Below are 25,916 nucleotides of genomic sequence, written 5' to 3'. Positions count from 1 at the left end.
GTGCTCGATGTCACAACTGGGGATAAAGTGGGGGACACACTGTGGGGGTGATGTAGAGGGAGCTCCACACCGTGTCTGAGCCGTGTCCCAGGAGCACTCGGTGCCCACACTGGGGTAAAGTGGGGGGGACACACTGTGGGGGTGATGTAGAGGGAGCTCCACACCGTGTCTGACCCGTGTCCCGGGAGCGCTCGGTGCCCACACTGGGGATAAATTGGGGGGACACACTGTGGCGGTGATGAAGAGGGAGCTCCACACCGTGTCTGACTCGTGTCCCGGGAGCGCTCGGTGTTCACACTGGGGATAGAGTGGGGGGACACACTGGAGGTGATGTAGAGGGAGCTCCACACAGTGTCTGACCCGTGTCCCAGGAGCACTCGGTGTCCACACTGGGGATAAAGTGGGGGGGACACACTGTGGGGGTGATGTAGAGGGAACTCCACACCGTGTCTGACTCGTGTCCCGGGAGCGCTCGGTGTCCACACTGTGGATAAAGTGGGGGGGACACACTGTGGGGGTGATGTAGAGGGAGCTCCACACCGTGTCTGACCCATGTCCCGGGAGCGCTCGGTGTCCACACTGGGGATAAAGTGGGGGACACACTGTGGGGTTGATGTAGAGGGAGTTCCACATCGTGTCTGACCCGTGTCCCGGGAGCGCTCGGTGTCCACACTGGGGATAAAGTGGGGGGAACAAACTGTGGGGGTGATGTAGATGGAGCTCCACACCGTGTCTGACCCGTTTCACGGGACCGCTCGGTGCCCACACTGGGGATAAAGTGGGGGGACACACTGGAGGTGATGTAGAGGGAGCTCCACACCGTGTCTGACCCGTGTCCCGGGAGCACTCGGTGTCCACACTGGGGATAAAGTGGGGGGACACACTGTGGATGTGATGTAGAGGGAGCTCCACATCGTCTCTGACCCGTGTCCCGGGAGCGCTCGTTGTCACCACTGGGGATAACGTGGGGGGACACACTGTGGGGGTGATGTAGAGGGAACTCCACACCGTGTCTTGACCCGTTTCCTGGGACCGCTCGGTGCCCACACTTGGGATAACGTGGGGGGACACACTGTGGGGGTGATGTAGAGGGAGCTCCACACCCTGTCTGACCCGTGTCCCGGGAGCGCTCGGTGTCCACACTGGGGATAAAGTGGGGGGGACACTGTGGGGGTGATGTAGAGGGAGCTCCACACCGTGTCTGACCCGTGTCCTGGGAGCGCTCGGTGCCCACACTGGGGATAACGTGGGCGGACACACTGTGGGGGTGATGTCGAGGGAGCTCCACTCCGTGGCTGACCCGTGTCCCGGGAGCGCTTGGTGCCCACACTGGGGATAAAGTGGAGGGACAGACTTTGGGGGTGATGTAGAGGGAGCTCCACACCGTGTGTGACCCGTGTCCCGGGAGCGCTCGGTGCCCATACTGGGGGTAAAGTGGGGCGACACACTGTGGGGGTGATGCAGATGGAGCTCCACACCGTGTCTGACCCGTGTCCCGGGAGCGCTCGGTGTCCACACTGGGGATAAAGTGGGGGGAACAAACTGTGGGGGTGATGTAGATGGAGCTCCACACCGTGTCTGACCCGTTTCCCGGGACCGCTCGGTGCCCACACTGGGGATAAAGTGGGGGGACACACTGGAGGTGATGTAGAGGGAGCTCCACACCGTGTCTGACCCGTGTCCCAGGAGCACTCGGTGTCCACACTGTGGATAAAGTGGGGGGACACACTGTGGGGGTGATGTAGAGGGAGCTCCACACCGTGTCTGACCCGTGTCCCGGGAGCGCTCGGTGTCCACACTGGGGATAACGTTGGGGGACACACTGTGGGGGTGATGTAGAGGGAGCTCCACACCGTGTCTGACCCGTGTCCCGGGAGCGCTCGGTGCCCACACTGGGGATAAAGTGGGGGGACACACTATGGGGGTGATGTAAAGGGTGCTCCACACCGTGTCTGACACGTGTCCCGGGAGTGCTCAGTGTCCACACTGGGGATAAAGTGGGGGGGGACACACTGTGGGGGTGATGTAGAGGGAGCTCCACATCGTCTCTGACCCGTGTCCCGGGAGTGCTCGATGTCACCACTGGGGATAAAGTGGGGGACACACTGTGGGGGTGATGTAGAGGGAGCTCCACACCGTGTCTGACCCGTGTCCCAGGAGCACTCGGTGCCCACACTGGGGTAAAGTGGGGGGGACACACTGTGGGGGTGATGTAGAGGGAGCTCCACACCGTGTCTGACCCGTGTCCCGGGAGCGCTCGGTGCCCACACTGGGGATAAATTGGGGGGACACACTGTGGCGGTGATGAAGAGGGAGCTCCACACCGTGTCTGACTCGTGTCCCGGGAGCGCTCGGTGTTCACACTGGGGATAGAGTGGGGTGGCCACACTGTGAGGGTGATGTAGAGGGAGCTCCACACCGTTCTGACCCGTGTCCCGGGAGCGCTCGGTGTCCACACTGGGGATAAAGTGGGGGGACACACTGTGGGGTGATGTAGAGGGAGCTCCCCACCGTGTCTGGCCCGTGTCCCGGGAGCGCTCGATGCCCACACTGGGGATAAAGTGGGGGGACACACTGTGGGGGTGATGCAGAGGGAGCTCCACACCGTGTCTGACCCGTGTCCCGGGAACGTTCGGTGCCCAGACTGGGGATAAAGTGGGGGGACACACTGTGGCGGTGATGTAGAGGGAGCTCCACACCGTGTCTGACCCGTGTCCCGGGAGCGCTCGGTACCCACACTGGGGATAAAGTAGGGGGACACACTGTTGGGGTGATATAGAGGGCGCTCCACACCGTGTCTGACTCGTGTCCCGGGAGCGCTCGGTGTTCGCACTGGGGATAGAGTGGGGTGGCCACACTGTGGGGGTGATATAGAGGGAGCTCCACACCGTGTCTGACACGTGTCCCAGGAGCGCTCGGTGTCCACACTGGGGATAAAGTGGGGGGACTCACTGTGGGGGTGATGTAGAGGGAGCTCCACACCGTGTCTGACCCGTGTCCCAGGAGCGCTCGTTGTCACCACTGGGGATAACGTGGGGGGACACACTGTGGGGGTGATGTAGAGGGAGCTCCACACCGTGTCTTGACCCGTTTCCTGGGACCGCTCGGTGCCCACACTGGGGATAACGTGGGGGGACACACTGTGGGGGTGATGTAGAGGGAGCTCCATACCGTGTCTGACCCGTGTCCTGGGAGTGCTCGGTGCCCACACTGGGGATAAAGTGGGGGGACACACTGTGGGGGTGATGTAGAGGGAGCTCCACACCCTGTCTGACCCGTGTCCCGGGAGCGCTCGGTGTACACACTGGGGATAAAGTTGGGGGACACACTGTGGGCGTGATGTAGAGGGAGCTCCACACCGTGTCTGACCCGTGCCCCGTAAGTGCTCGGTGCCCACACTGGGGATAAAGTGGGTGGACACTTTGTGGGGATGATGTAGAGGGAGCTCCACACCGTGTCTGACCCGTGTCCCGGAAGCGCTCGGTGTCCACACTGGGGATAAAGTGGGGGGACACACTGTGGGCGTGATGTAGAGGGAGCTCCACACCGTGTCTGACCCGTGCCCCGTAAGTGCTCGGTGCCCACACTGGGGTTAAAGTTGGGGGACACACTGTGGGGGTGATGTAGAGGGAGCTCCACACCGTGTCTGACCCGTGTCCCGGGAGCGCTCGGTGCCCACACTGGGGATAACGTGGGGGGACACACTGTGGGGTTGATGTAGAGGGAGCTCCACACCGTGTCTGACCCGTGTCCCGGGAGCGCTCGGTGCCCACACTGGGGATAAAGTGGGGGGACACACTATGGGGGTGATGTACAGGGTGCTCCACACCGTGTCTGACACGTGTCCCGGGAGCGCTCGGTGCCCACACTGGGGATAAAGTGGGGGACACACTGTGGGGGTGATGTAGTTGGAGCTCCACACCGTGTCTGACCCGTGTCCCGGGAGCGCTCGGTGCCCACACTGGGGATAAAGTGGGGGACACACTGTGGGGGTGATGTAGAGGGAGCTCCATACCGTGTCTGACCCGTGCCCCGTAAGTGCTCGGTGCCCACACTGGGGATAAAGTTGGGGGACACACTGTGGGGGTGATGTAGAGGGAGCTCCACACCGTGTCTGACCCGTGTCCCGGGAGCGCTCGGTGTCCACACTGGGGATAAAGTGGGGGGACACTTTGTGGGGATGATGTAGAGGGAGTTCCAAACCGTGTCTGACCTGTGTCCCGGGAGCGCTCGGTGCCCACACTGGGGATAACGTGGGGGGACACACTGTGGGGGTGATGTAGAGGGAGCTCCACACCGTGTCTGACTCGTGTCCCGGGAGCGCTCGGTGTCCACACTGGGGATAAAGTGGGGGGACACTTTGTGGGGATGATGTAGAGGGAGTTCCAAACCGTGTCTGACACGTGTCCCGGGAGCGCTCAGTGTCCACACTGGGGATAAAGTGGGGGGGGACACACTGTGGGGGTGATGTAGAGGGAGCTCCACATCGTCTCTGACCCGTGTCCCGGGAGCGCTCGATGTCACCACTGGGGATAAAGTGGGGGACGCACTGTGGGGGTGATGTAGAGGGAGCTCCACACCGTGTCTGACCCGTGTCCCAGGAGCACTCGGTGCCCACACTGGGGTAAAGTGGGGGGGACACACTGTGGGGGTGATGTAGAGGGAGCTCCACACCGTGTCTTGACCCGTTTCCCGGGACCGCTCGGTGCCCACACTGGGGATAACGTGGGGGGACACACTGTGGGGGTGATGTAGAGGGAGCTCCACACCGTGTCTTGACCCGTTTCCCGGGACCGCTCGGTGCCCACACTGGGGATAACGTGGGGGGACACACTGTGGGGGTGATGTAGAGGGAGCTCCACACCGTGTCTGACCCGTGTCCCGGGAGCGCTCGGTGCCCACACTGGGGATAAAGTGGGGGGACACACTATGGGGGTGATGTACAGGGTGCTCCACACCGTGTCTGACACGTGTCCCGGGAGCGCTCGGTGCCCACACTGGGGATAAAGTGGGGGACACACTGTAGGGGTGATGTAGTGGGAGCTCCACACCGTGTCTGACCCGTGTCCCGGGAGCGCTCGGTGCCCACACTGGGGATAAAGTGGGGGACACACTGTGGGGGTGATGTAGAGGGAGCTCCATACCGTGTCTGACCCGTGCCCCGTAAGTGCTCGGTGCCCACACTGGGGATAAAGTTGGGGGACACACTGTGGGGGTGATGTAGAGGGAGCTCCACACCGTGTCTGACCCGTGTCCCGGGAGCGCTCGGTGTCCACACTGGGGATAAAGTGGGGGGACACTTTGTGGGGATGATGTAGAGGGAGTTCCAAACCGTGTCTGACCCGTGTCCCGGGAGTGCTCGGTGTCCACACTGGGGATAAAGTGGGGGGACACACTGTGGGGTGATGTAGAGGGAGCTCCACACCGTGTCTGACCCGTGTCCCAGGAGCACTCGGTGCCCACACTGGGGTAAAGTAGGGGTGACACACTGTGGGGGTGATGTAGAGGGAGCTCCACACAGTGTCTGACCCGTGTCCCGGGAACGCTCGGTGTCCACACTGGGGATAAAGTGGGGGACACACTGTGGGGGTGATGTAGAGGGAGCTCCACACCGTGTCCGACCCGTGTCCCGGGAGCGCTCGGTGTCCACACTGGGGATAAAGTGGGGGGACACACTGTGGGGTGATGTAGAGGGAGCTCCACACCGTGTCCGACCCGTGTCCCGGGAGCGCTCGGTGTCCACACTGGGGATAAAGTGGGGGGACACACTGTGGGGTGATGTAGAGGGAGCTCCCCACCGTGTCTGGCCCGTGTCCCGGGAGCGCTCGGTGTCCACACTGGGGATAAAGTGGGGGGACACACTGTGGGGGTGAGGTAGAGGGAGCTCCACACCGTGTCCGACCCGTGTCCCAGGAGCACTCGGTGCCCACACTGTGGATAAAATGGGGGGACACACTGTGGGGGTGATGTAGAGGGAGCTCCACACCGTGTCTGACCCGTGTCCCGGGAGCGCTCGGTGCCCACACTGGGGATAAAGTGGGGGGACACACTGTGGGGGTGATGTAGAGGGAGCTCCACACCCTGTCTGACTCGTGTCCCGGGAGCGCTCGGTGTCCACACTTGGGATAAAGTGGGGGGACTCTCTGTGGGTGTGATGTAGAGGGAGCTCCACACTGTGTCTGACCCGTGTCCCGGGAGCGCTCGGTGCCCACACTGGGGATAAAGTGGGGGGACACACTGTGGGGGTGATGTAGAGGGAGCTCCACACCTTGACTGACCCGTGTCCCGGGAGCGCTCGGTGCCCACACTGGGGATAAAGTGGGGGGATACACTGTGGGGGTGATGTAGAGGGAGCTCCACACCGTGTCTGACCCGTGTCCCGGGAGCTCTCGGTGCCCACACTGGGGATAAAGTGCGGGGACACACTGTGGTGGTGATGTAGAGGGAGCTCCACACCGTGTCTGACCCGTGTCCCGGGAGCGCTCGGTGTCCACACTGGGGATAAAGTGGGGGGACACACTGTGGGGGTGATGTAGAGGGAGCTCCACACCGTGTCTGACCCGTGTCCCGGGAGCGCTCGGTGTCCACACTGGGGATAAAGTGGGGGGACACACCGTGGGGTTGATGTAGAGTGAGCTCCACACCGTGTCTGACCCGTGTCCCGGGAGCGCTCGGTGTCCACACTGGGGATAAAGTGGGGGGACACACTGTGGGGGTGATGTAGAGGGAGCTCCACATCGTCTCTGACCTGTGTCCCGGGAGCGCTCGATGTCACCACTGGGGATAAAGTGGGGGACACACTGTGGGGGTGATGTAGAGGGAGCTCCACACCGTGTCTGACCCGTGTCCCAGGAGCACTCGGTGCCCACACTGGGGTAAAGTGGGGGGGACACACTGTGGGGGTGATGTAGAGGGAGCTCCACACCGTGTCTTGACCCGTTTCCCGGGACCGCTCGGTGCCCACACTGGGGATAACGTGGGGGGACACACTGTGGGGGTGATGTAGAGGGAGCTCCACACCGTGTTTTGACCCGTTTCCCGGGACCGCTCGGTGCCCACACTGGGGATAATGTGGGGGGACACACTGTGGGGGTGATGTAGAGGGAGCTCCACACCGTGTCTGACCCGTGTCCAGGGAGCGCTCGGTGCCCACACTGGGGATAAAGTGGGGAGACACACTATGCGGGTGATGTACAGGGTGCTCCACACCATGTCTGACACGTGTCCCGGGAGCGCTCGGTGCCCACACTGGGGATAAAGTTGGGGGACACACTGTGGGGTGATGTAGAGGGAGCTCCACACCGTGTCTGACCCGTGTCCCGGAAGTGCTCGGTGCCCACACTGGGGATAAAGTGGGGGGACACTGTGGGGGTGATGTAGAGGGAGCTCCACACCGTGTCTGACTCGTGTCCCGGGAGCGCTCGGTGTCCACACTGGGGATAAAGTGGGGGGACACTTTGTGGGGATGATGTAGAGGGAGTTCCAAACCGTGTCTGACCCGTGTCCCGGAAGCGCTCGGTGTCCACACTGGGGATAAAGTGGGGGGAACAAACTGTGGGGGTGATGTAGAGGCAGCTCCACACCGTGTCTGTCCCGTGTCCCGGGAGCGCTCGTTGTCACCACTGGGGATAAAGTGGGGGACACACTGTGGGGGTGATGTAGTGGGAGCTCCACACCGTGTCTGACCCGTGTCCCAGGAGCACTCGGTGCCCACACTGGGGTAAAGTAGGGGGGACACACTGTGGGGGTGATGTAGAGGGAGCTCCACACAGTGTCTGACCCGTGTCTCGGGAACGCTCGGTGTCCACACTGGGCATAAAGTGGGGGGACACACTGTGGGGGTAATGTAGAGGGAGCTCCACACCGTGTCTGACCCGTGTCCTGGGAGCGCTCGGTGCCCACACTGGGGATAAAGTGGGGGGACACACTGTGGCGGTGATGAAGAGGGAGCTCCACACCGTGTCTGACTCGTGTCCCGGGAGCGCTCGGTGTTCACAATGGGGATAGAGTGGGGTGGCCACACTGTGAGGGTGATGTAGAGGGAGCTCCACACCGTTCTGACCCGTGTCCCGGGAGCGCTCGGTGTCCACACTGGGGATAAAGTGGGGGGACACACTGTGGGGTGATGTAGAGGGAGCTCCCCACCGTGTCTGGCCCGTGTCCCGGGAGCGCTCGATGCCCACACTGAGGATAAAGTGGGGGGACACACTGTGGGGGTGATGCAGAGGGAGCTCCACACCGTGTCTGACCCGTGTCCCGGGAACGTTCGGTGCCCAGACTGGGGATAAAGTGGGGGGACACACTGTGGCGGTGATGTAGAGGGAGCTCCACACCGTGTCTGACCCGTGTCCCGGGAGCGCTTGGTGCCCACACTGGGGATAAAGTGGGGGGACACACTGTGGGGGTGATGTAGAGGGAGCTCCACACCGTGTCTGACTCGTGTCCCGGGAGCGCTCGGTTTTCGCACTGGGGATAGAGTGGGGTGGCCACACTGCGGGGGTGATGTAGAGGGAGCTCCACACCGTGTCTGACCCGTGTCCCGGGAGCGCTCGGTGCCCACACTGGGGATAAAGTGGGGGGACACACTGTGGGGGTGATGTAGAGGGAGCTCCACACCGTGTCTGACTCGTGTCCCGGGAGCGCTCGGTGTCCACACTTGGGATAAAGTTGGGGGACTCTCTGTGGGGATGATGTAGAGGGAGCTCCACACCGTGTCTGACCCGTGTCCCGGGAGCGCTCGGTGCCCACACTGGGGATAAAGTGGGGGGACACACTGTGGGGGTGATGTAGAGGGAGCTCCACACCGTGTCTGACCCGTGTCCCGGGAGCGCTCAGTGCCCATACTGGGGATAAAGTGGGGGGGTGGCCACACTGTGAGGGTGATGTAGAGGGAGCTCCACACCGTTCTGACCCGTGTCCCGGGAGCGCTCGGTGTCCACACTGGGGATAAAGTGGGGGGACACACTGTGGGGTGATGTAGAGGGAGCTCCCCACCGTGTCTGGCCCGTGTCCCGGGAGCGCTCGATGCCCACACTGGGGATAAAGTGGGGGGACACACTGTGGGGGTGATGTAGAGGGAGCTCCACACCGTGTCTGACCCGTGTCCTGGGAACGTTCGGTGCCCAGACTGGGGATAAAGTGGGGGGACACACTGTGGCGGTGATGTAGAGGGAGCTCCACACCGTGTCTGACCCGTGTCCCGGGAGCGCTCGGTACCCACACTGGGGATAAAGTAGGGGGACACACTGTTGGGGTGATATAGAGGGCGCTCCACACCGTGTCTGACTCGTGTCCCGGGAGCGCTCGGTGTTCGCACTGGGGATAGAGTGGGGTGGCCACACTGTGGGTGTGATGTAGAGGGAGCTCCACACCGTGTCTGACCCGTGTCCCGGGAGCGCTCGGTGTCCACACTGGGGATAAAGTGGGGGGACTCACTGTGGGGGTGATGTAGAGGGAGCTCCACACCGTGTCTGACCCGTGTCCCGGGAGCGCTCGGTGTCCACACTGGGCATAAAGTGGGGGGACACACTGTGGGGGTAATGTAGAGGGAGCTCCACACCGTGTCTGACCCGTGTCCTGGGAGCGCTCGGTGCCCACACTGGGGATAAAGTGGGGGGACACACTGTGGCGGTGATGAAGAGGGAGCTCCACACCATGTCTGACTCGTGTCCCGGGAGCGCTCGGTGTTCACAATGGGGATAGAGTGGGGTGGCCACACTGTGAGGGTGATGTAGAGGGAGCTCCACACCGTTCTGACCCGTGTCCCGGGAGCGCTCGGTGTCCACACTGGGGATAAAGTGGGGGGACACACTGTGGGGTGATGTAGAGGGAGCTCCCCACCGTGTCTGGCCCGTGTCCCGGGAGCGCTCGGTGTCCACACTGGGGATAAAGTGGGGGGACACACTGTGGGGGTGAGGTAGAGGGAGCTCCACACCGTGTCCGACCCGTGTCCCAGGAGCACTCGGTGCCCACACTGTGGATAAAATGGGGGGACACACTGTGGGGGTGATGTAGAGGGAGCTCCACACCGTGTCTGACCCGTGTCCCGGGAGCGCTCGGTGCCCACACTGGGGATAAAGTGGGGGGACACACTGTGGGGGTGATGTAGAGGGAGCTCCACACCCTGTCTGACTCGTGTCCCGGGAGCGCTCGGTGTCCACACTTGGGATAAAGTGGGGGGACTCTCTGTGGGTGTGATGTAGAGGGAGCTCCACACTGTGTCTGACCCGTGTCCCGGGAGCGCTCGGTGCCCACACTGGGGATAAAGTGGGGGGACACACTGTGGGGGTGATGTAGAGGGAGCTCCACACCTTGACTGACCCGTGTCCCGGGAGCGCTCGGTGCCCACACTGGGGATAAAGTGGGGGGATACACTGTGGGGGTGATGTAGAGGGAGCTCCACACCGTGTCTGACCCGTGTCCCGGGAGCTCTCGGTGCCCACACTGGGGATAAAGTGCGGGGACACACTGTGGTGGTGATGTAGAGGGAGCTCCACACCGTGTCTGACCTGTGTCCCGGGAGCGCTCGATGTCACCACTGGGGATAAAGTGGGGGACACACTGTGGGGGTGATGTAGAGGGAGCTCCACACCGTGTCTGACCCGTGTCCCAGGAGCACTCGGTGCCCACACTGGGGTAAAGTGGGGGGGACACACTGTGGGGGTGATGTAGAGGGAGCTCCACACCGTGTCTTGACCCGTTTCCCGGGACCGCTCGGTGCCCACACTGGGGATAACGTGGGGGGACACACTGTGGGGGTGATGTAGAGGGAGCTCCACACCGTGTTTTGACCCGTTTCCCGGGACCGCTCGGTGCCCACACTGGGGATAATGTGGGGGGACACACTGTGGGGGTGATGTAGAGGGAGCTCCACACCGTGTCTGACCCGTGTCCAGGGAGCGCTCGGTGCCCACACTGGGGATAAAGTGGGGAGACACACTATGCGGGTGATGTACAGGGTGCTCCACACCATGTCTGACACGTGTCCCGGGAGCGCTCGGTGCCCACACTGGGGATAAAGTTGGGGGACACACTGTGGGGTGATGTAGAGGGAGCTCCACACCGTGTCTGACCCGTGTCCCGGAAGTGCTCGGTGCCCACACTGGGGATAAAGTGGGGGGACACTGTGGGGGTGATGTAGAGGGAGCTCCACACCGTGTCTGACTCGTGTCCCGGGAGCGCTCGGTGTCCACACTGGGGATAAAGTGGGGGGACACTTTGTGGGGATGATGTAGAGGGAGTTCCAAACCGTGTCTGACCCGTGTCCCGGAAGCGCTCGGTGTCCACACTGGGGATAAAGTGGGGGGAACAAACTGTGGGGGTGATGTAGAGGCAGCTCCACACCGTGTCTGTCCCGTGTCCCGGGAGCGCTCGTTGTCACCACTGGGGATAAAGTGGGGGACACACTGTGGGGGTGATGTAGTGGGAGCTCCACACCGTGTCTGACCCGTGTCCCAGGAGCACTCGGTGCCCACACTGGGGTAAAGTAGGGGGGACACACTGTGGGGGTGATGTAGAGGGAGCTCCACACAGTGTCTGACCCGTGTCTCGGGAACGCTCGGTGTCCACACTGGGCATAAAGTGGGGGGACACACTGTGGGGGTAATGTAGAGGGAGCTCCACACCGTGTCTGACCCGTGTCCTGGGAGCGCTCGGTGCCCACACTGGGGATAAAGTGGGGGGACACACTGTGGCGGTGATGAAGAGGGAGCTCCACACCGTGTCTGACTCGTGTCCCGGGAGCGCTCGGTGTTCACAATGGGGATAGAGTGGGGTGGCCACACTGTGAGGGTGATGTAGAGGGAGCTCCACACCGTTCTGACCCGTGTCCCGGGAGCGCTCGGTGTCCACACTGGGGATAAAGTGGGGGGACACACTGTGGGGTGATGTAGAGGGAGCTCCCCACCGTGTCTGGCCCGTGTCCCGGGAGCGCTCGATGCCCACACTGAGGATAAAGTGGGGGGACACACTGTGGGGGTGATGCAGAGGGAGCTCCACACCGTGTCTGACCCGTGTCCCGGGAACGTTCGGTGCCCAGACTGGGGATAAAGTGGGGGGACACACTGTGGCGGTGATGTAGAGGGAGCTCCACACCGTGTCTGACCCGTGTCCCGGGAGCGCTTGGTGCCCACACTGGGGATAAAGTGGGGGGACACACTGTGGGGGTGATGTAGAGGGAGCTCCACACCGTGTCTGACTCGTGTCCCGGGAGCGCTCGGTTTTCGCACTGGGGATAGAGTGGGGTGGCCACACTGCGGGGGTGATGTAGAGGGAGCTCCACACCGTGTCTGACCCGTGTCCCGGGAGCGCTCGGTGCCCACACTGGGGATAAAGTGGGGGGACACACTGTGGGGGTGATGTAGAGGGAGCTCCACACCGTGTCTGACTCGTGTCCCGGGAGCGCTCGGTGTCCACACTTGGGATAAAGTTGGGGGACTCTCTGTGGGGATGATGTAGAGGGAGCTCCACACCGTGTCTGACCCGTGTCCCGGGAGCGCTCGGTGCCCACACTGGGGATAAAGTGGGGGGACACACTGTGGGGGTGATGTAGAGGGAGCTCCACACCGTGTCTGACCCGTGTCCCGGGAGCGCTCAGTGCCCATACTGGGGATAAAGTGGGGGGGTGGCCACACTGTGAGGGTGATGTAGAGGGAGCTCCACACCGTTCTGACCCGTGTCCCGGGAGCGCTCGGTGTCCACACTGGGGATAAAGTGGGGGGACACACTGTGGGGTGATGTAGAGGGAGCTCCCCACCGTGTCTGGCCCGTGTCCCGGGAGCGCTCGATGCCCACACTGGGGATAAAGTGGGGGGACACACTGTGGGGGTGATGTAGAGGGAGCTCCACACCGTGTCTGACCCGTGTCCTGGGAACGTTCGGTGCCCAGACTGGGGATAAAGTGGGGGGACACACTGTGGCGGTGATGTAGAGGGAGCTCCACACCGTGTCTGACCCGTGTCCCGGGAGCGCTCGGTACCCACACTGGGGATAAAGTAGGGGGACACACTGTTGGGGTGATATAGAGGGCGCTCCACACCGTGTCTGACTCGTGTCCCGGGAGCGCTCGGTGTTCGCACTGGGGATAGAGTGGGGTGGCCACACTGTGGGTGTGATGTAGAGGGAGCTCCACACCGTGTCTGACCCGTGTCCCGGGAGCGCTCGGTGTCCACACTGGGGATAAAGTGGGGGGACTCACTGTGGGGGTGATGTAGAGGGAGCTCCACACCGTGTCTGACCCGTGTCCCGGGAGCGCTCGGTGTCCACACTGGGCATAAAGTGGGGGGACACACTGTGGGGGTAATGTAGAGGGAGCTCCACACCGTGTCTGACCCGTGTCCTGGGAGCGCTCGGTGCCCACACTGGGGATAAAGTGGGGGGACACACTGTGGCGGTGATGAAGAGGGAGCTCCACACCATGTCTGACTCGTGTCCCGGGAGCGCTCGGTGTTCACAATGGGGATAGAGTGGGGTGGCCACACTGTGAGGGTGATGTAGAGGGAGCTCCACACCGTTCTGACCCGTGTCCCGGGAGCGCTCGGTGTCCACACTGGGGATAAAGTGGGGGGACACACTGTGGGGTGATGTAGAGGGAGCTCCCCACCGTGTCTGGCCCGTGTCCCGGGAGCGCTCGATGCCCACACTGGGGATAAAGTGGGGGGACACACTGTGGGGGTGATGCAGAGGGAGCTCCACACCGTGTCTGACCCGTGTCCCGGGAACGTTCGGTGCCCAGACTGGGGATAAAGTGGGGTACACACTGTGGCGGTGATGTAGAGGGAGCTCCACACCGTGTCTGACCCGTGTCCCGGGAGCGCTCGGTGCCCACACTGGGGATAAAGTGGGGGGACACACTGTGGGGGTGATGTAGAGGGAGCTCCACACCGTGTCTGACTCGTGTCCCGGGAGCGCTCGGTGTTCGCACTGGGGATAGAGTGGGGTGGCCACACTGTGGGGGTGATGTAGAGGGAGCTCCACACCGTGTCTGACCCGTGTCCCGGGAGCGCTCGGTGCCCACACTGGGGATAAAGTGGGGGGACACACTGTGGGGGTGATGTAGAGGGAGCTCCACACCGTGTCTGACTCGTGTCCCGGGAGCGCTCGGTGTCCACACTTGGGATAAAGTTGGGGGACTCTCTGTGGGGATGATGTAGAGGGAGCTCCACACCGTGTCTGAACCGTGTCCCGGGAGCGCTCGGTGCCCACACTGGGGATAAAGTGGGGGGACACACTGTGGGGGTGATGTAGAGGGAGCTCCACACCGTGTCTGACCCGTGTCCCGGGAGCGCTCAGTGCCCATACTGGGGATAAAGTGGGGGGGTGGCCACACTGTGAGGGTGATGTAGAGGGAGCTCCACACCGTTCTGTCCCGTGTCCCAGGAGCGCTCGGTGTCCACACTGGGGATAAAGTGGGGGGACACACTGTGGGGTGATGTAGAGGGAGCTCCCCACCGTGTCTGTCCCGTGTCCCGGGAGCGCTCGATGCCCACACTGGGGATAAAGTGGGGGGACACACTGTGGGGGTGATGCAGAGGGAGCTCCACACCGTGTCTGACCCGTGTCCCGGGAACGTTCGGTGCCCAGACTGGGGATAAAGTGGGGGGACACACTGTGGCGGTGATGTAGAGGGAGCTCCACACCGTGTCTGACCCGTGTCCCGGGAGCGCTCGGTACCCACACTGGGGATAAAGTAGGGGGACACACTGTTGGGGTGATATAGAGGGCGCTCCACACCGTGTCTGACTCGTGTCCCGGGAGCGCTTGGTGTTCGCACTGGGGATAGAGTGTGGTGGCCACACTGTGGGGGTGATGTAGAGGGAGCCCCACACCGTGTCTGACCCGTGTCCCGGGAGCGCTCGGTGCCCACACTGGGGATAAAGTGGGGGGACACACTGTGGGGGTGATGTAGAGGGAGTTCCACACCGTGTCTGACCCGTGTCCCAGGAGCACTCGGTGCCCACACTGGGGTAAAGTGGGGGGGACACACTGTGGGGGTGATGTAGTGGGAGCTCCACACCGTGTCTTGACCCGTTTCCCGGGACCGCTTGGTGCCCACACTGGGGATAACGTGGGGGGACACACTGTGGGGGTGATGTAGAGGGAGCTCCACACCGTGTCTTGACCCGTTTCTCGGGACCGCTCGGTGCCCACACTGGGGATAACGTGGGGGGACACACTGTGGGGGTGATGTAGAGGGAGCTCCACACCGTGTCTGACCCGTGTCCCGGGAGCGCTCGGTGCCCACACTGGGGATAAAGTTGGGGGACACACTGTGGGGGTGATGTAGAGGGAGCTCCACACCGTGTCTGACCCGTGTCCCGGAAGCGCTCGGTGCCCACACTGGGGATAAAGTGGGGGGATACTGTGGGGGTGATGTAGAGGGTGCTCCACACCGTGTCTGACTCGTGTCCCGGGAGCGCTCGGTGTCCACACTGTGGATAAAGTGGGGGGACACACACTGTGGGGATGATGTAGAGGGAGTTCCACACCGTGTCTGACCCGTGTCCCGGGAGCGCTCGGTGCCCACACTGGGGATAAAGTGGGGGACACACTGTGGGGGTGATGTAGAGGGAGCTCCACACCGTGTCTGACCCGTGTCCCAGGAGCACTCGGTGCCCACACTGGGGTAAAGTAGGGGGGACACACTGTGGGGGTGATGTAGAGGGAGCTCCACACAGTGTCTGACCCGTGTCCCGGGAACGCTCGGTGTCCACACTGGGGATAAAGTGGGGGGACACACTGTGGGGGTGATGTAGAGGGAGCTCCACACCGTGTCTGACCCGTGTCCCGGGAGCGCTCGGTGTCCACACTGGGGATAAAGTGGGGGGACACACTGTGGGGGTGATGTAGAGGCAGCTCCACACCGTGTCTGTCCCGTGTCCCGGGAACGCTCGGTGTCCACACTGGGGATAAAGTGGGGGACACACTGTGGGGGTGATGTAGAGGGAGCTCCACACCGTGTCTGACCCGTGTCCCGGGAGCGCTCGGTGCCCACACTGGGGTTAAAGTGGGGGGACACACTGTGGGGGTGATGTAGAGGCAGCTCCACACCGTGTCTGTCCCGTGTCCCGGGAACGCTCGGTGTCCACACTGGGGATAAAGTGGGGGACACACTGTGGGGGTGATGTAGAGGGAGCTCCACACCGTGTCTGACCCGTGTCCCAGGAGCACTCGGTGCCCACACTGGGGTAAAGTGGGGGGACTCACTGTGGGGGTGATGTGTAGTGAGCTGTCTTGCTCTGTACCTTTCCATTTGGTCTCTGACCTCTTGTCCGAAACTTCTAGTGATATCCAGCAGATGAAGAACGCTGCGGGACCGAACAAGAGAGCCCCAGCTGATGAAGATGATGACTTTGAGGTCGTTCCAGTGAAGAAATGTGGTGAGTTATAAAACCCAGACTGTAATCCAATCCCAAATATAAATTATATATAAACCCCCTGAACCCCCTGATCAGATCCCAGCCTGTCACCCACTCCCGGGGATCTGTTATTCTATATATAAACCCCCTGAACCCCTGGATCAGATCCCAGCCTGTCACCCCTCCCGGGGATCTGTTATTCTATATATAAACCCCCTGAACCCCTGGATCAGATCCCAGCCTGTAACCCACTCCCGGGGGTCTGTTATTCTATATATAAACCCCCTGAACCCCTGGATCAGATCTCAGCCTGTCACCCACTCCTGGGGATCTGTTATTCTATATATAAACCCCCTGAATCCCTGGATCAGATCCTAGCCTGTCACCCACTCCCGGGGATCTGTTATTCTATATATAAACCCCCTGATCAGATCCCAGCCTGTCACCCACTCCCGGGGATCTGTTATTCTATATATAAACCCCCTGATCAGATCCTAGCCTGTCACCCACTCCCGGGGATCTGTTATTCTATATATAAACCCCCTGATCAGATCCCAGCCTGTCACCCACTCCTGGTGATCTGTTATTCTATATATAAACCCCCTGAACCCCTGGATCAGATCCCAGCCTGTCACCCACTCCCGGCGATCTGTTATTCTATATATAAACCCCCTGAACCCCTGGATCAGATCCCAGCCTGTCACCCACTCCCGGGGATCTGTTATTCTATATATAAACCCCCTGAACCCCTGGATCAGATCCCAGCCTGTTAGCCGCTCCCGGGGATCTGTTATTCTATATATAAACGCCCTGAACCCCTGGATCAGATCCCAGCCTGTAACCCACTCCCGGGGATCTGTTATTCTATATATAAACCCTCTGAACCCCCGGATCAGATCCCAGCCTGTAACCCACTCCCGGGGTTCAGTTATTGCATCTATCGAATCCCTGGATCAGATCCCAGCCTGTAACCCACTCTCGGGGATCTGTTATTCTATATATACACCTCCTGAACCCCTGGATCAGATCCCAGCCTGTTACCCACTCCCGGGGGTCTGTTATTCTATATATAAACCCCCTGAACCCCTGGATCAGATCCCAGCCTGTCACCCACTCCCGGGGGTCTGTTATTCTATATATACACCTCCTGAACCCCTGGATCAGATCCCAGCCTGTCACCCTCTCCCGGGGATCTGTTATTCTATATATAAACCCCCTGAACCCCTGGATCAGATCCCAGCCTGTCACCCACTCCCGGGGATCTATTATTCTATATATAAACCCCCTGAACCCCTGGATCAGATCCCAGCCTGTCACCCACTCCCGGGGATCTGTTATTCTATATATAAACCCCCTGAACCCCTGGATCAGATCCCAGCCTGTCACCCACTCCCGGGGATCTGTTATTGTATATATAAACCCCCTGAACCCCTGGATCAGATCCCAGCCTGTCACCCACTCCCGGGGTCTGTTATTCTATATATAAACCCCCTGAACCCCTGGATCAGATCCCAGCCTGTCACCCACTCCCGGGGATCAGTTATTCTATATATAAACCTCCCGAACCCCTGGATCAGATCCCAGCCTGTCACCCACTCCCGGGGATCTGTTATTCTATATATAATCCCCCTGAACCCCTGGATGAGATCCCAGCCTGTAACCCACTCCCGGGTATCTGTTATTCTGTATATAAACCCCCTGAACCCCTGGATCAGATCCCAGCCTGTCACCCACTCCCGGGGATCTGTTATTCTATATATAAACCCCCTGAACCCCTGGATCAGATCCCAGCCTGTCACCCACTCCCGGGGTTCTGTTATTCTGTATATAATCCCCCTGACCCCCTGGATCAGATCCCAGCCTGTAACCCACTCCCGGGGATCTGTTATTCGATATATAAACCCTGTGAACCTTGGATCAGATCCCAGCCTGTCACCCACTCTCGGGGATCTGTTATTCTATATATAAACCTCCCGAACCCCTGGATCAGATCCCAGCCTGTCACCCACTCCCGGGGATCTGTTATTCTATATATAAACCTCCTGAACCTCTGGATCAGATCCCAGCCTGTCACCCACTCCCGGGGATCTGTTATTCTATATATAAACCCCCTGAACCCCTGGATCAGATCCCAGCCTGTCACCCACTCCTGGGGATCTGTTATTCTATATATAAACCTGCTGAATCCCTGGATCGGATCCCAGCCTGTAACCCACTCCCGGGGATCTGTTATTTCACATATAACCTCCCCGGATCGGATCCCAGCCTCTCTCTCACCCACTCCCGGTGATGGGTCAATCTCGATACACTGTATAATGACATTAACTGTGGTGGCTGTGAGAAGTTTCTAAGCCTTGTCTGCCCACTGAAATCAGGTCGAGTCCTCGATGCCGAAGGCCTGGCCCTGGGCACGGCCATTGCAACGTCAAGGAAGAGGGCGCGAAACCTGGTGGATGACTCCTTCAACAGGTGAGGGAGAGGGACGAGAGGTTTGCAGCCAGGAGCTGCTGGCCGAGGAGGGGGGTGGGTGTTGTGGACGAGGGAGGGAGCGCGCGCCTCCACTGACTCCTTCCCTCACCCCTCAGGTACGCATTCGAGGATCCAGAGGGGACCCTGCCCGACTGGTTCGTGGACAACGAGCACAAGTACCGCCAGCGGCCGGCGCCCTTCGATCCCGCCATGGCCGCCGAGTTCCGCCGGCGCTGGGCCGAGATCAACGCCCGGCCCATCAAGAAGGTCGCCGAGGCCAAGGCCCGCAAGAAACGCCGGGTACGTGACCCCCGACACTCCCCCATCTGTCGCCCCGACCCTCTCCCCGTTCCCCCGTCCATCACACATTCTGACCGGTCTCCTTCCGTCCCCACTCCACCCTGCAGTTCCTGAGGAAGATGGAGCAGCTGAAGAGGAAAGCCGAGGCAGTGGTGAACACCGTTGACATTTCCGAGCGGGAGAAGATGGCCCAGATGAGAAGGTGAGGGTCCGCTTCAGACCTCTTCCCCCACCCCGGTTTTCGTCCCCTCGCGGTCTGCCCCTTGGTCCCCACTGTCATGAGATTCACCATCCCCTCACGGTCCGACCCTCAATCCCCTCCCCCCATTCCGTGACTGACCATCCCCTCGTGGTCCGTCCCTCATTACTCTCCCCCGTCCCTATTTACAGTCCCCTCACGGTCCGACCCTCAATCCCCTCCCCCCCATTCCGTGACTGACCATCCCCTCATGGTCCGTCCCTCATTACCCTCCCCCTGTCCCTATTTACAGTCCCCTCACGGTCCGACCCTCAATCCCCTCCCCCCATTCTGTGACTGACCATCCCCTCACGGTCCGACCCTCAATCCCCTCCCCCCATTCCGAGACTGACAGTCCCCTCACGGTCCGACCCTCAATCCCCTCCCCCCAATCCGTGACTGACCATCCCCTCATGGTCCGTCCCTCAATCCCCTCCCCCCATTCCGTGACTGACCATCCCCTCGTGGTCCGTCCCTCAATTCCTTCCCCCCATTCCGTGACTGACCATCCCCTCACGGTCCGACCCTCAATCCCCTCCCCCCATTCCGTGACTGACCATCCCCTCACAGTCTGTCCCTCAATCCCCTCCCCCCATTCTGTGACTGACCATCCCCTCACGGTCCGACCCTCAATCCCCTCCCCCCATTCCGTGACTGACCATCCCCTCACAGTCCGACCCTCAATCCCCTCCCCCCCCATTCCGAGACTGACAGTCCCCTCACGGTCCGACCCTCAATCCCCTCCCCCCATTCCGAGACTGACAGTCCCCTCACGGTCCGACCCTCAATCCCCTCCCCCCATTCCGAGACTGACAGTCCCCTCACGGTACGACCCTCAATCCCCTCCCCCCATTCCGTGACTGACCATCCCCTCACAGTCCGACCCTCAATCCCCTCCCCCCCATTCCGAGACTGACAGTCCTCTCACGGTCCGACCCTCAATCCCCTCCCCCCCATTCCGTGACTGACCATCCCCTGATGGTCCGACCCTCAATCCCCTCCCCCCATTCCGTGACTGACCATCCCCTCACGGTCCGACCCTCAATCCTCTCCCCTGTCCCCAGACTGACTGTCCCCTCACAGTCTGTCCCTTGACCTCCTCTCCCTCTCACCTCGCCATTGCTCCTGACCACCTCCCTCCCCTTCTGCCTTGACAGCATCTACAAGAAGGCTGGGCTCGGCCGCGAGAAGCGGGAGGTCACATACGTGGTGTCGAAGAAGGCGTCTGGCCGGCGGTTGGGGCGACCGGCGGGGGTGAAGGGCAAATACCGGATGGTGGACCCCCGCATGAAAAAGGACAGCCGGGCGGGGGGAAAGGAGGCTGGGGGCAAGAGGAAGGGGCGCAAGTAGAGGGGACTTCGCCCCTCCCGTCCCCTCTTTTACGTGTACAGAGACACCCCCCCTTTTTTTTGCAATAAATGTCTGCGCTGTGCTGGTTACACGGTGCCTCAGACGACTCCCGGTGCTCGCGTCTCCTTCTCAGCTGCCCGGCCAGGTCGAGGGGGCGGGGAGGGTGGGAACAGCAACACCCTCCCCACCGAACTCTCACTCTTCCCTTCCCCCAATTGGCAGCTGTAAACTCCCCCTCCCGGGCCCACCGTTTCCCTATCGCCGCCTCTGTCACCTCCCCAACCCCCCCCCCGATTTCCGAAACGCCCCACCCCGTTTCCACCAACCCCTCCCCAGTTTGGCAACCCCAGCCCCTCACAGAGGGTGTGGGTTTGCGGTGGGCGACATAAAGGAAGAGGAAGGAAGACTGCCATTGGTCTGAAGTTCAGGAAACTTTATTTCATACCAAACAGCGAGAGGGGAGAGTGCGCGCGTGTGTGTGTGTGTTAGTCAAGCACGAAGAGGCTGAATGTCTGTATCTGTGGGCGTGAAGAGGCTGGAGGTCTGTATCTGTGGGCGGGAGGAGGCTGGAGGTCTGTATCTGTGGGCGTGAAGGGGCTGGAGGTCTGTATCTGTGGGCGGGAAGAGGCTGGAGGTCTGTATCTGTGGGCGGGAGGAGGCTGGAGGTCTGTATCTGTGGGCGGGAGGAGGCTGGAGGTCTGTATCTGTGGGCGTGAAGAGGCTGGAGGTCTGTATCTGTGGGTGGGAGGAGGCTGGAGGTCTGTATCTGTGGGCGTGAAGAGGCTGGAGGTCTGTATCTGTGGGCGGGAAGAGGCTGGAGGTCTGTATCTGTGGGCGTGAAGAGGCTGGAGGTCTGTATCTGTGGGCGGGAAGAGGCTGGAGGTCTGTATCTGTGGGCGGGAAGAGGCTGGAGGTCTGTATCTGTGGGCGGGAAGAGGTTGGAAGTCTTCTTGAGGGGGACTGTTGAACTGGTCATGGTCTGAGTGTGTGTGAGTGAGCGAGGGGCCCAGTGGCCTCTATCTCTGTCCCAGGCCCTTCTTGAGAGAGATGATTGAACAGAGAGTGGTCAGTGTGTGTGTGTGGAGTGCACTAGCCTCGATCTCTCTGTCCCTCCCACTCTCGGAGTTGGTCGGAATCTCTCCCCCCCCTCCGGTGGCTGCTGGGCCGGAGGGTCACTGCTTCCCGTTGCCGTTGATGGGCCGCTTGGTGTGGGCGTCGCTTTGCAGGTATTTGCTGAGCGCCGGGCGCGAGGTCACCCGCTGGTAGTAGGCCTTCAGCAGGGGCTGCCCCTCCAGGCACGAGGGCGCCAGAGTCTGCAGGTTCCCCAGCAGGTCGGTCAGGTTGTAGTCGGCGTAGCAGATCTGGGGGGGGGGGGGGGAAGAAAACGCAGGGGGAGAATCAGACAGAGAGCTCACCAGAGTCAGGCGTATCACACCACACCCCACTTTATCCCCAGTGTGGGCACCGAGCGCTCCCGGGACACGGGTCAGACATGGTGTGGAGCTCCCTCTACGTCACCCCCACAGTGTGTCCCCCCACTTTATCCCCAGTGTGGACACCGAGTGCTCCCGGGTCACGGGTCAGACATGGTGTGGAGCTCCCTCTACGTCACCCCCACAGTGTGTCCCCCCACTTTATCCCCAGTGTGGACACCGAGCGCTCCCGGGACACGGGTCAGACACGGTGTGGAGCTCCCTCTACATCACCCCCACAGTGTCCCCCCACTTTATCCCCAGTGTGGACACCGAGCGCTCCCGGGACACGGGTCAGACACGGTGTGGAGCTCCCTCTACATCACCCCCACAGTGTGTCTCCCCACTTTATCCCCAGTGTGGACACCGAGCGCTCCCGGGACACGGGTCAGACACGGTGTGGAGCTCCCTCTACATCACCCCCACAGTGTGTCTCCCCACTTTATCCCCAGTGTGGACACCGAGCGGTCCCGGGACACGGGTCAGACACGGTGTGGAGCTCCCTCTACATCACCCCCACAGTGTGTCTCCCCACTTTATCCCCATTCTGGACACCGAGCGCTCCCGGGACACGGGTCAGACACGGTGTGGAGCTCCCTCTACATCACGCCCACAGTGTTCCCCCCCCACGTTATCCCCAGTGTGGGCACCGAGCGCTCCCGGGACACGGGTCAGACACGGTGTGGAGCCTCCCTCTACATCACCCCCACAGTGTGTCTCCCCACTTTATCCCCAGTGTGGACACCGAGCAGTCCCGGGACACGGGTCAGACACGGTGTGGAGCTCCCTCTACATCACCCCCACAGTGTGTCTCCCCACTTTATCCCCATTCTGGACACCGAGCGCTCCCGGGACACGGGTCAGACACGGTGTGGAGCTCCCTCTACATCACGCCCACAGTGTTCCCCCCCCACGTTATCCCCAGTGTGGGCACCGAGCGCTCCCGGGACACGGGTCAGACATGGTGTGGAGCTCCCTCTACATCACCCCCACAGTGTGTCCCCCCACTTTATCCCCAGTGTGGGCACCGAGCGCTCCCGGGACACGGGTCAGACACGGTGTGGAGCTCCCTCTACATCACCCCCACAGTGTGTCCCCCCACTTTATCCCCAGTGTGGACACCGAGCGCTCCCGGGACACGGGTCAGACACGGTGTGGAGCTCCCTCTACATCACCCCCACAGTGTCCCCCCACTTTATCCCCAGTGTGGACACCGAGCGCTCCCGGGACACGGGTCAGACACGGTGTGGAGCTCCCTCTACATCACCCCCACAGTGTGTCCCCCCCCACTTTATCCCCAGTGTGGACACCGAGCACTCCCGGGACACGGGTCAGACACGGTGTGGAGCTCCCTCTACATCACCCCCCCAGTGTCCCCCCCCACATTAACCCCAGTGTGGGCACCGAGCGCTCCCGGGACACGGGTCAGACACGGTGTGGAGCTCCCTCTACATCACCCCCACAGTGTGTCTCCCCACTTTATCCCCAGTGTGGACACCGAGCGGTCCCGGGACACGGGTCAGACACGGTGTGGAGCTCCCTCTACATCACCCCCACAGTGTGTCTCCCCACTTTATCCCCAGTGTGGACACCGAGCGCTCCCGGGACACGGGTCAGACACGGTGTGGAGCTCCCTCTACATCACCCCCACAGTGTGTCTCCCCACTTTATCCCCAGTGTGGACACCGAGCGGTCCCGGGACACGGGTCAGACACGGTGTGGAGCTCCCTCTACATCACCCCCACAGTGTGTCTCCCCACTTTATCCCCATTCTGGACACCGAGCGCTCCCGGGACACGGGTCAGACACGGTGTGGAGCTCCCTCTACATCATGCCCACAGTGTTCCCCCCCCACGTTATCCCCAGTGTGGGCACCGAGCGCTCCCGGGACACGGGTCAGACACGGTGTGGAGCCTCCCTCTACATCACCCCCACAGTGTGTCCCCCCACTTTATCCCCAGTGTGGACACCGAGCGCTCCCGGGTCACAGGTCAGACACGGTGTGTATCTCCCTCTACATCACCCCCACAGTGTGTCGTCCCGCCCCCACTTTACCCCCCGAGAGAGGAGTACTCCCGGGACGCCCTCCCCTCTGTCACTGACCTTCTCCCCGTGGATGAATCCAGCGCTCTGCCCCTTGTTGAACCTTTTCAGGAGTCTCTCGAACCACTTCAGTTCATCCGGGAGACTTTTGATGAAATCGGCCTTCCCGGTCTCCTGCGGGTTAAGGAAACGATCGGAGACGCTGAGCGTCGACCTTCACAATCCCCAGTCCAGCCCCCGCACCGGCCCATCTCTTCCTCCCCTCACCCCACCTTCCCCCCTCCCCAGTTCCCCACCCCTCACTCACGTAGTTCTTGTAGATGAGGGTGCCGTACTTCATTCTCAGATCCTCCACCCCGTCGTTGATCATATCGACCTCCCCGTCGGCAATGATGTCCTTCCCGTAACTCCCTGCGGGGCCCAGAGGGCAGAGGGTGTTGGGTGGTCAGGGGTCTCCCCTCCGCGCTCCCTCCCTGCTCCCGCGCGGCCCCGTTTCCTGCCCCCCTCCAGCCCAGCCGCCCTTTTCCCGTCGGCCTCTCCACCCCGCCAAGCGAGGGACAGGAGGAGGGGTATGTGTGTCTGTGTGTGAGTGTGCATGTGAGTGTGAGTGTGCGTCTGTGTGTGTGCGTGTGTGTGTCTCTGTGAGTGTCTGTGAGTGTGAGTGTGTGTGTGTGTGTGTGTGTGTGTCTGTGTGTGAGTGTGTGTGTGTGTCTGTGAGTGTGTGTGTGTCTGTGAGTGTGTGTGTGTCTGTGAGTGTGTGTGTCTGTGAGTGTGTGTGTGTCTGTGTGTGTGTGTGTCTGAGTGTGTGTGTGTGTGTCTGTGTGTGCGTGTCTGAGTGTGTGTGTGTGGAGGGGGTACGGGTTGAGGGGAGAGCGGTGGGTGGGATGGGGTCCACGGGTTCACCCAGCCCCCCCGCCACCCTCTTCCCCCCCTTCCTGCGCCCTCCCTCCCATCCCCCCCCCCATCCGCCTTGCCCCCTCACCGAACTTGCGTCCCAGGTAACGGAGGATGGCGTTGGACTGGAACAGGACCAGGTCCCCGTCCTGTAGTTTCGGCAGCTGCCCGAACACCTGTGGCGGGAAAGGGAGCACCCTCTCGTCAGCAAGTTAACCCCCCCCCTCCCCGAGACCACCCTCCAGTCGGTGGCGAGGGTCAACAGACACCGAGGGCCCCTCAAAATTACACTGGAACGATTTTAAACTCGTGGCGGAACACCCCTGCAGGACCAGACCCTCCCTCTGAGCGCAGAGGGCTGACGCGGGATTCAACGGGTTGCGGGAGCTGGGCCGAGACGAGTATTACCCCCCCCCCACCTTCCCGCCCCGCAAGCTTGTAACAATAATTTATTGTTTTATGACATTGAATCGTGGCGGAGTTAGTGACACCGGAGCAACAGAAAGAGACTCCTTCGTGTCAAAGTGGAAACAGATCTCTCCAAAGTGACCCGAATTAATTACAGATTATGAAACACGAACTAATTGATGACGTAAGCATTCACCCCTTTTCAAAAGTTTGCGGTTAAACCCCCCGTATCTGGAAGGTCCAGCTGCTGGCCAGTCAGGTCCTGGCAAAATCTACACCACAGCCCAAACAACTCTGAGGAAAAGTTATTGAAAAGCACCGGTCAGGAGATGTGTACAAGAAACTTCCCAGGACACTGAATATCCCTTGGGGTATGGTGAAGTTGAC

At 61.3% G+C, this 25,916-nt stretch overlaps 2 protein-coding genes across 2 annotated transcripts in view; one reads left to right on the top strand and one right to left on the bottom strand.

The window, feature by feature from the left end:
* The window catches only part of LOC132387893 (pre-rRNA 2'-O-ribose RNA methyltransferase FTSJ3-like), a 29,696-nt gene extending 8,878 nt beyond the window's left edge, over window positions 1-20,818 (top strand). Inside the window, exons 3-7 of the mRNA XM_059960216.1 lie at window positions 16,282-16,376; window positions 18,731-18,824; window positions 18,941-19,124; window positions 19,232-19,326; window positions 20,520-20,818. Coding sequence (XP_059816199.1) covers window positions 16,282-16,376; window positions 18,731-18,824; window positions 18,941-19,124; window positions 19,232-19,326; window positions 20,520-20,712 — 661 coding nt within the window. The 3' untranslated portion in view covers window positions 20,713-20,818. The remainder of the gene's footprint in view (window positions 1-16,281; window positions 16,377-18,730; window positions 18,825-18,940; window positions 19,125-19,231; window positions 19,327-20,519) is intronic.
* A 312-nt stretch (window positions 20,819-21,130) lies between these two features.
* Window positions 21,131-25,333, bottom strand: LOC132387892 (glutathione S-transferase P-like; the record flags this gene model as incomplete). The annotated part of the gene is made up of 4 exons (XM_059960215.1): window positions 21,131-22,073; window positions 24,288-24,401; window positions 24,535-24,638; window positions 25,210-25,333. Coding segments are annotated over 4 exons (531 nt in total), but the record flags the coding sequence as incomplete, so codon positions are not given.
* Window positions 25,334-25,916: the final 583 nt, after the last annotated feature.

The sequence above is a fragment of the Hypanus sabinus genome, unplaced genomic scaffold (genome assembly GCF_030144855.1).
Source record: "Hypanus sabinus isolate sHypSab1 unplaced genomic scaffold, sHypSab1.hap1 scaffold_2322, whole genome shotgun sequence".
NCBI lineage: Eukaryota > Metazoa > Chordata > Chondrichthyes > Myliobatiformes > Dasyatidae > Hypanus > Hypanus sabinus.
This window is presented reverse-complemented; position numbering and strand designations above follow the sequence as displayed.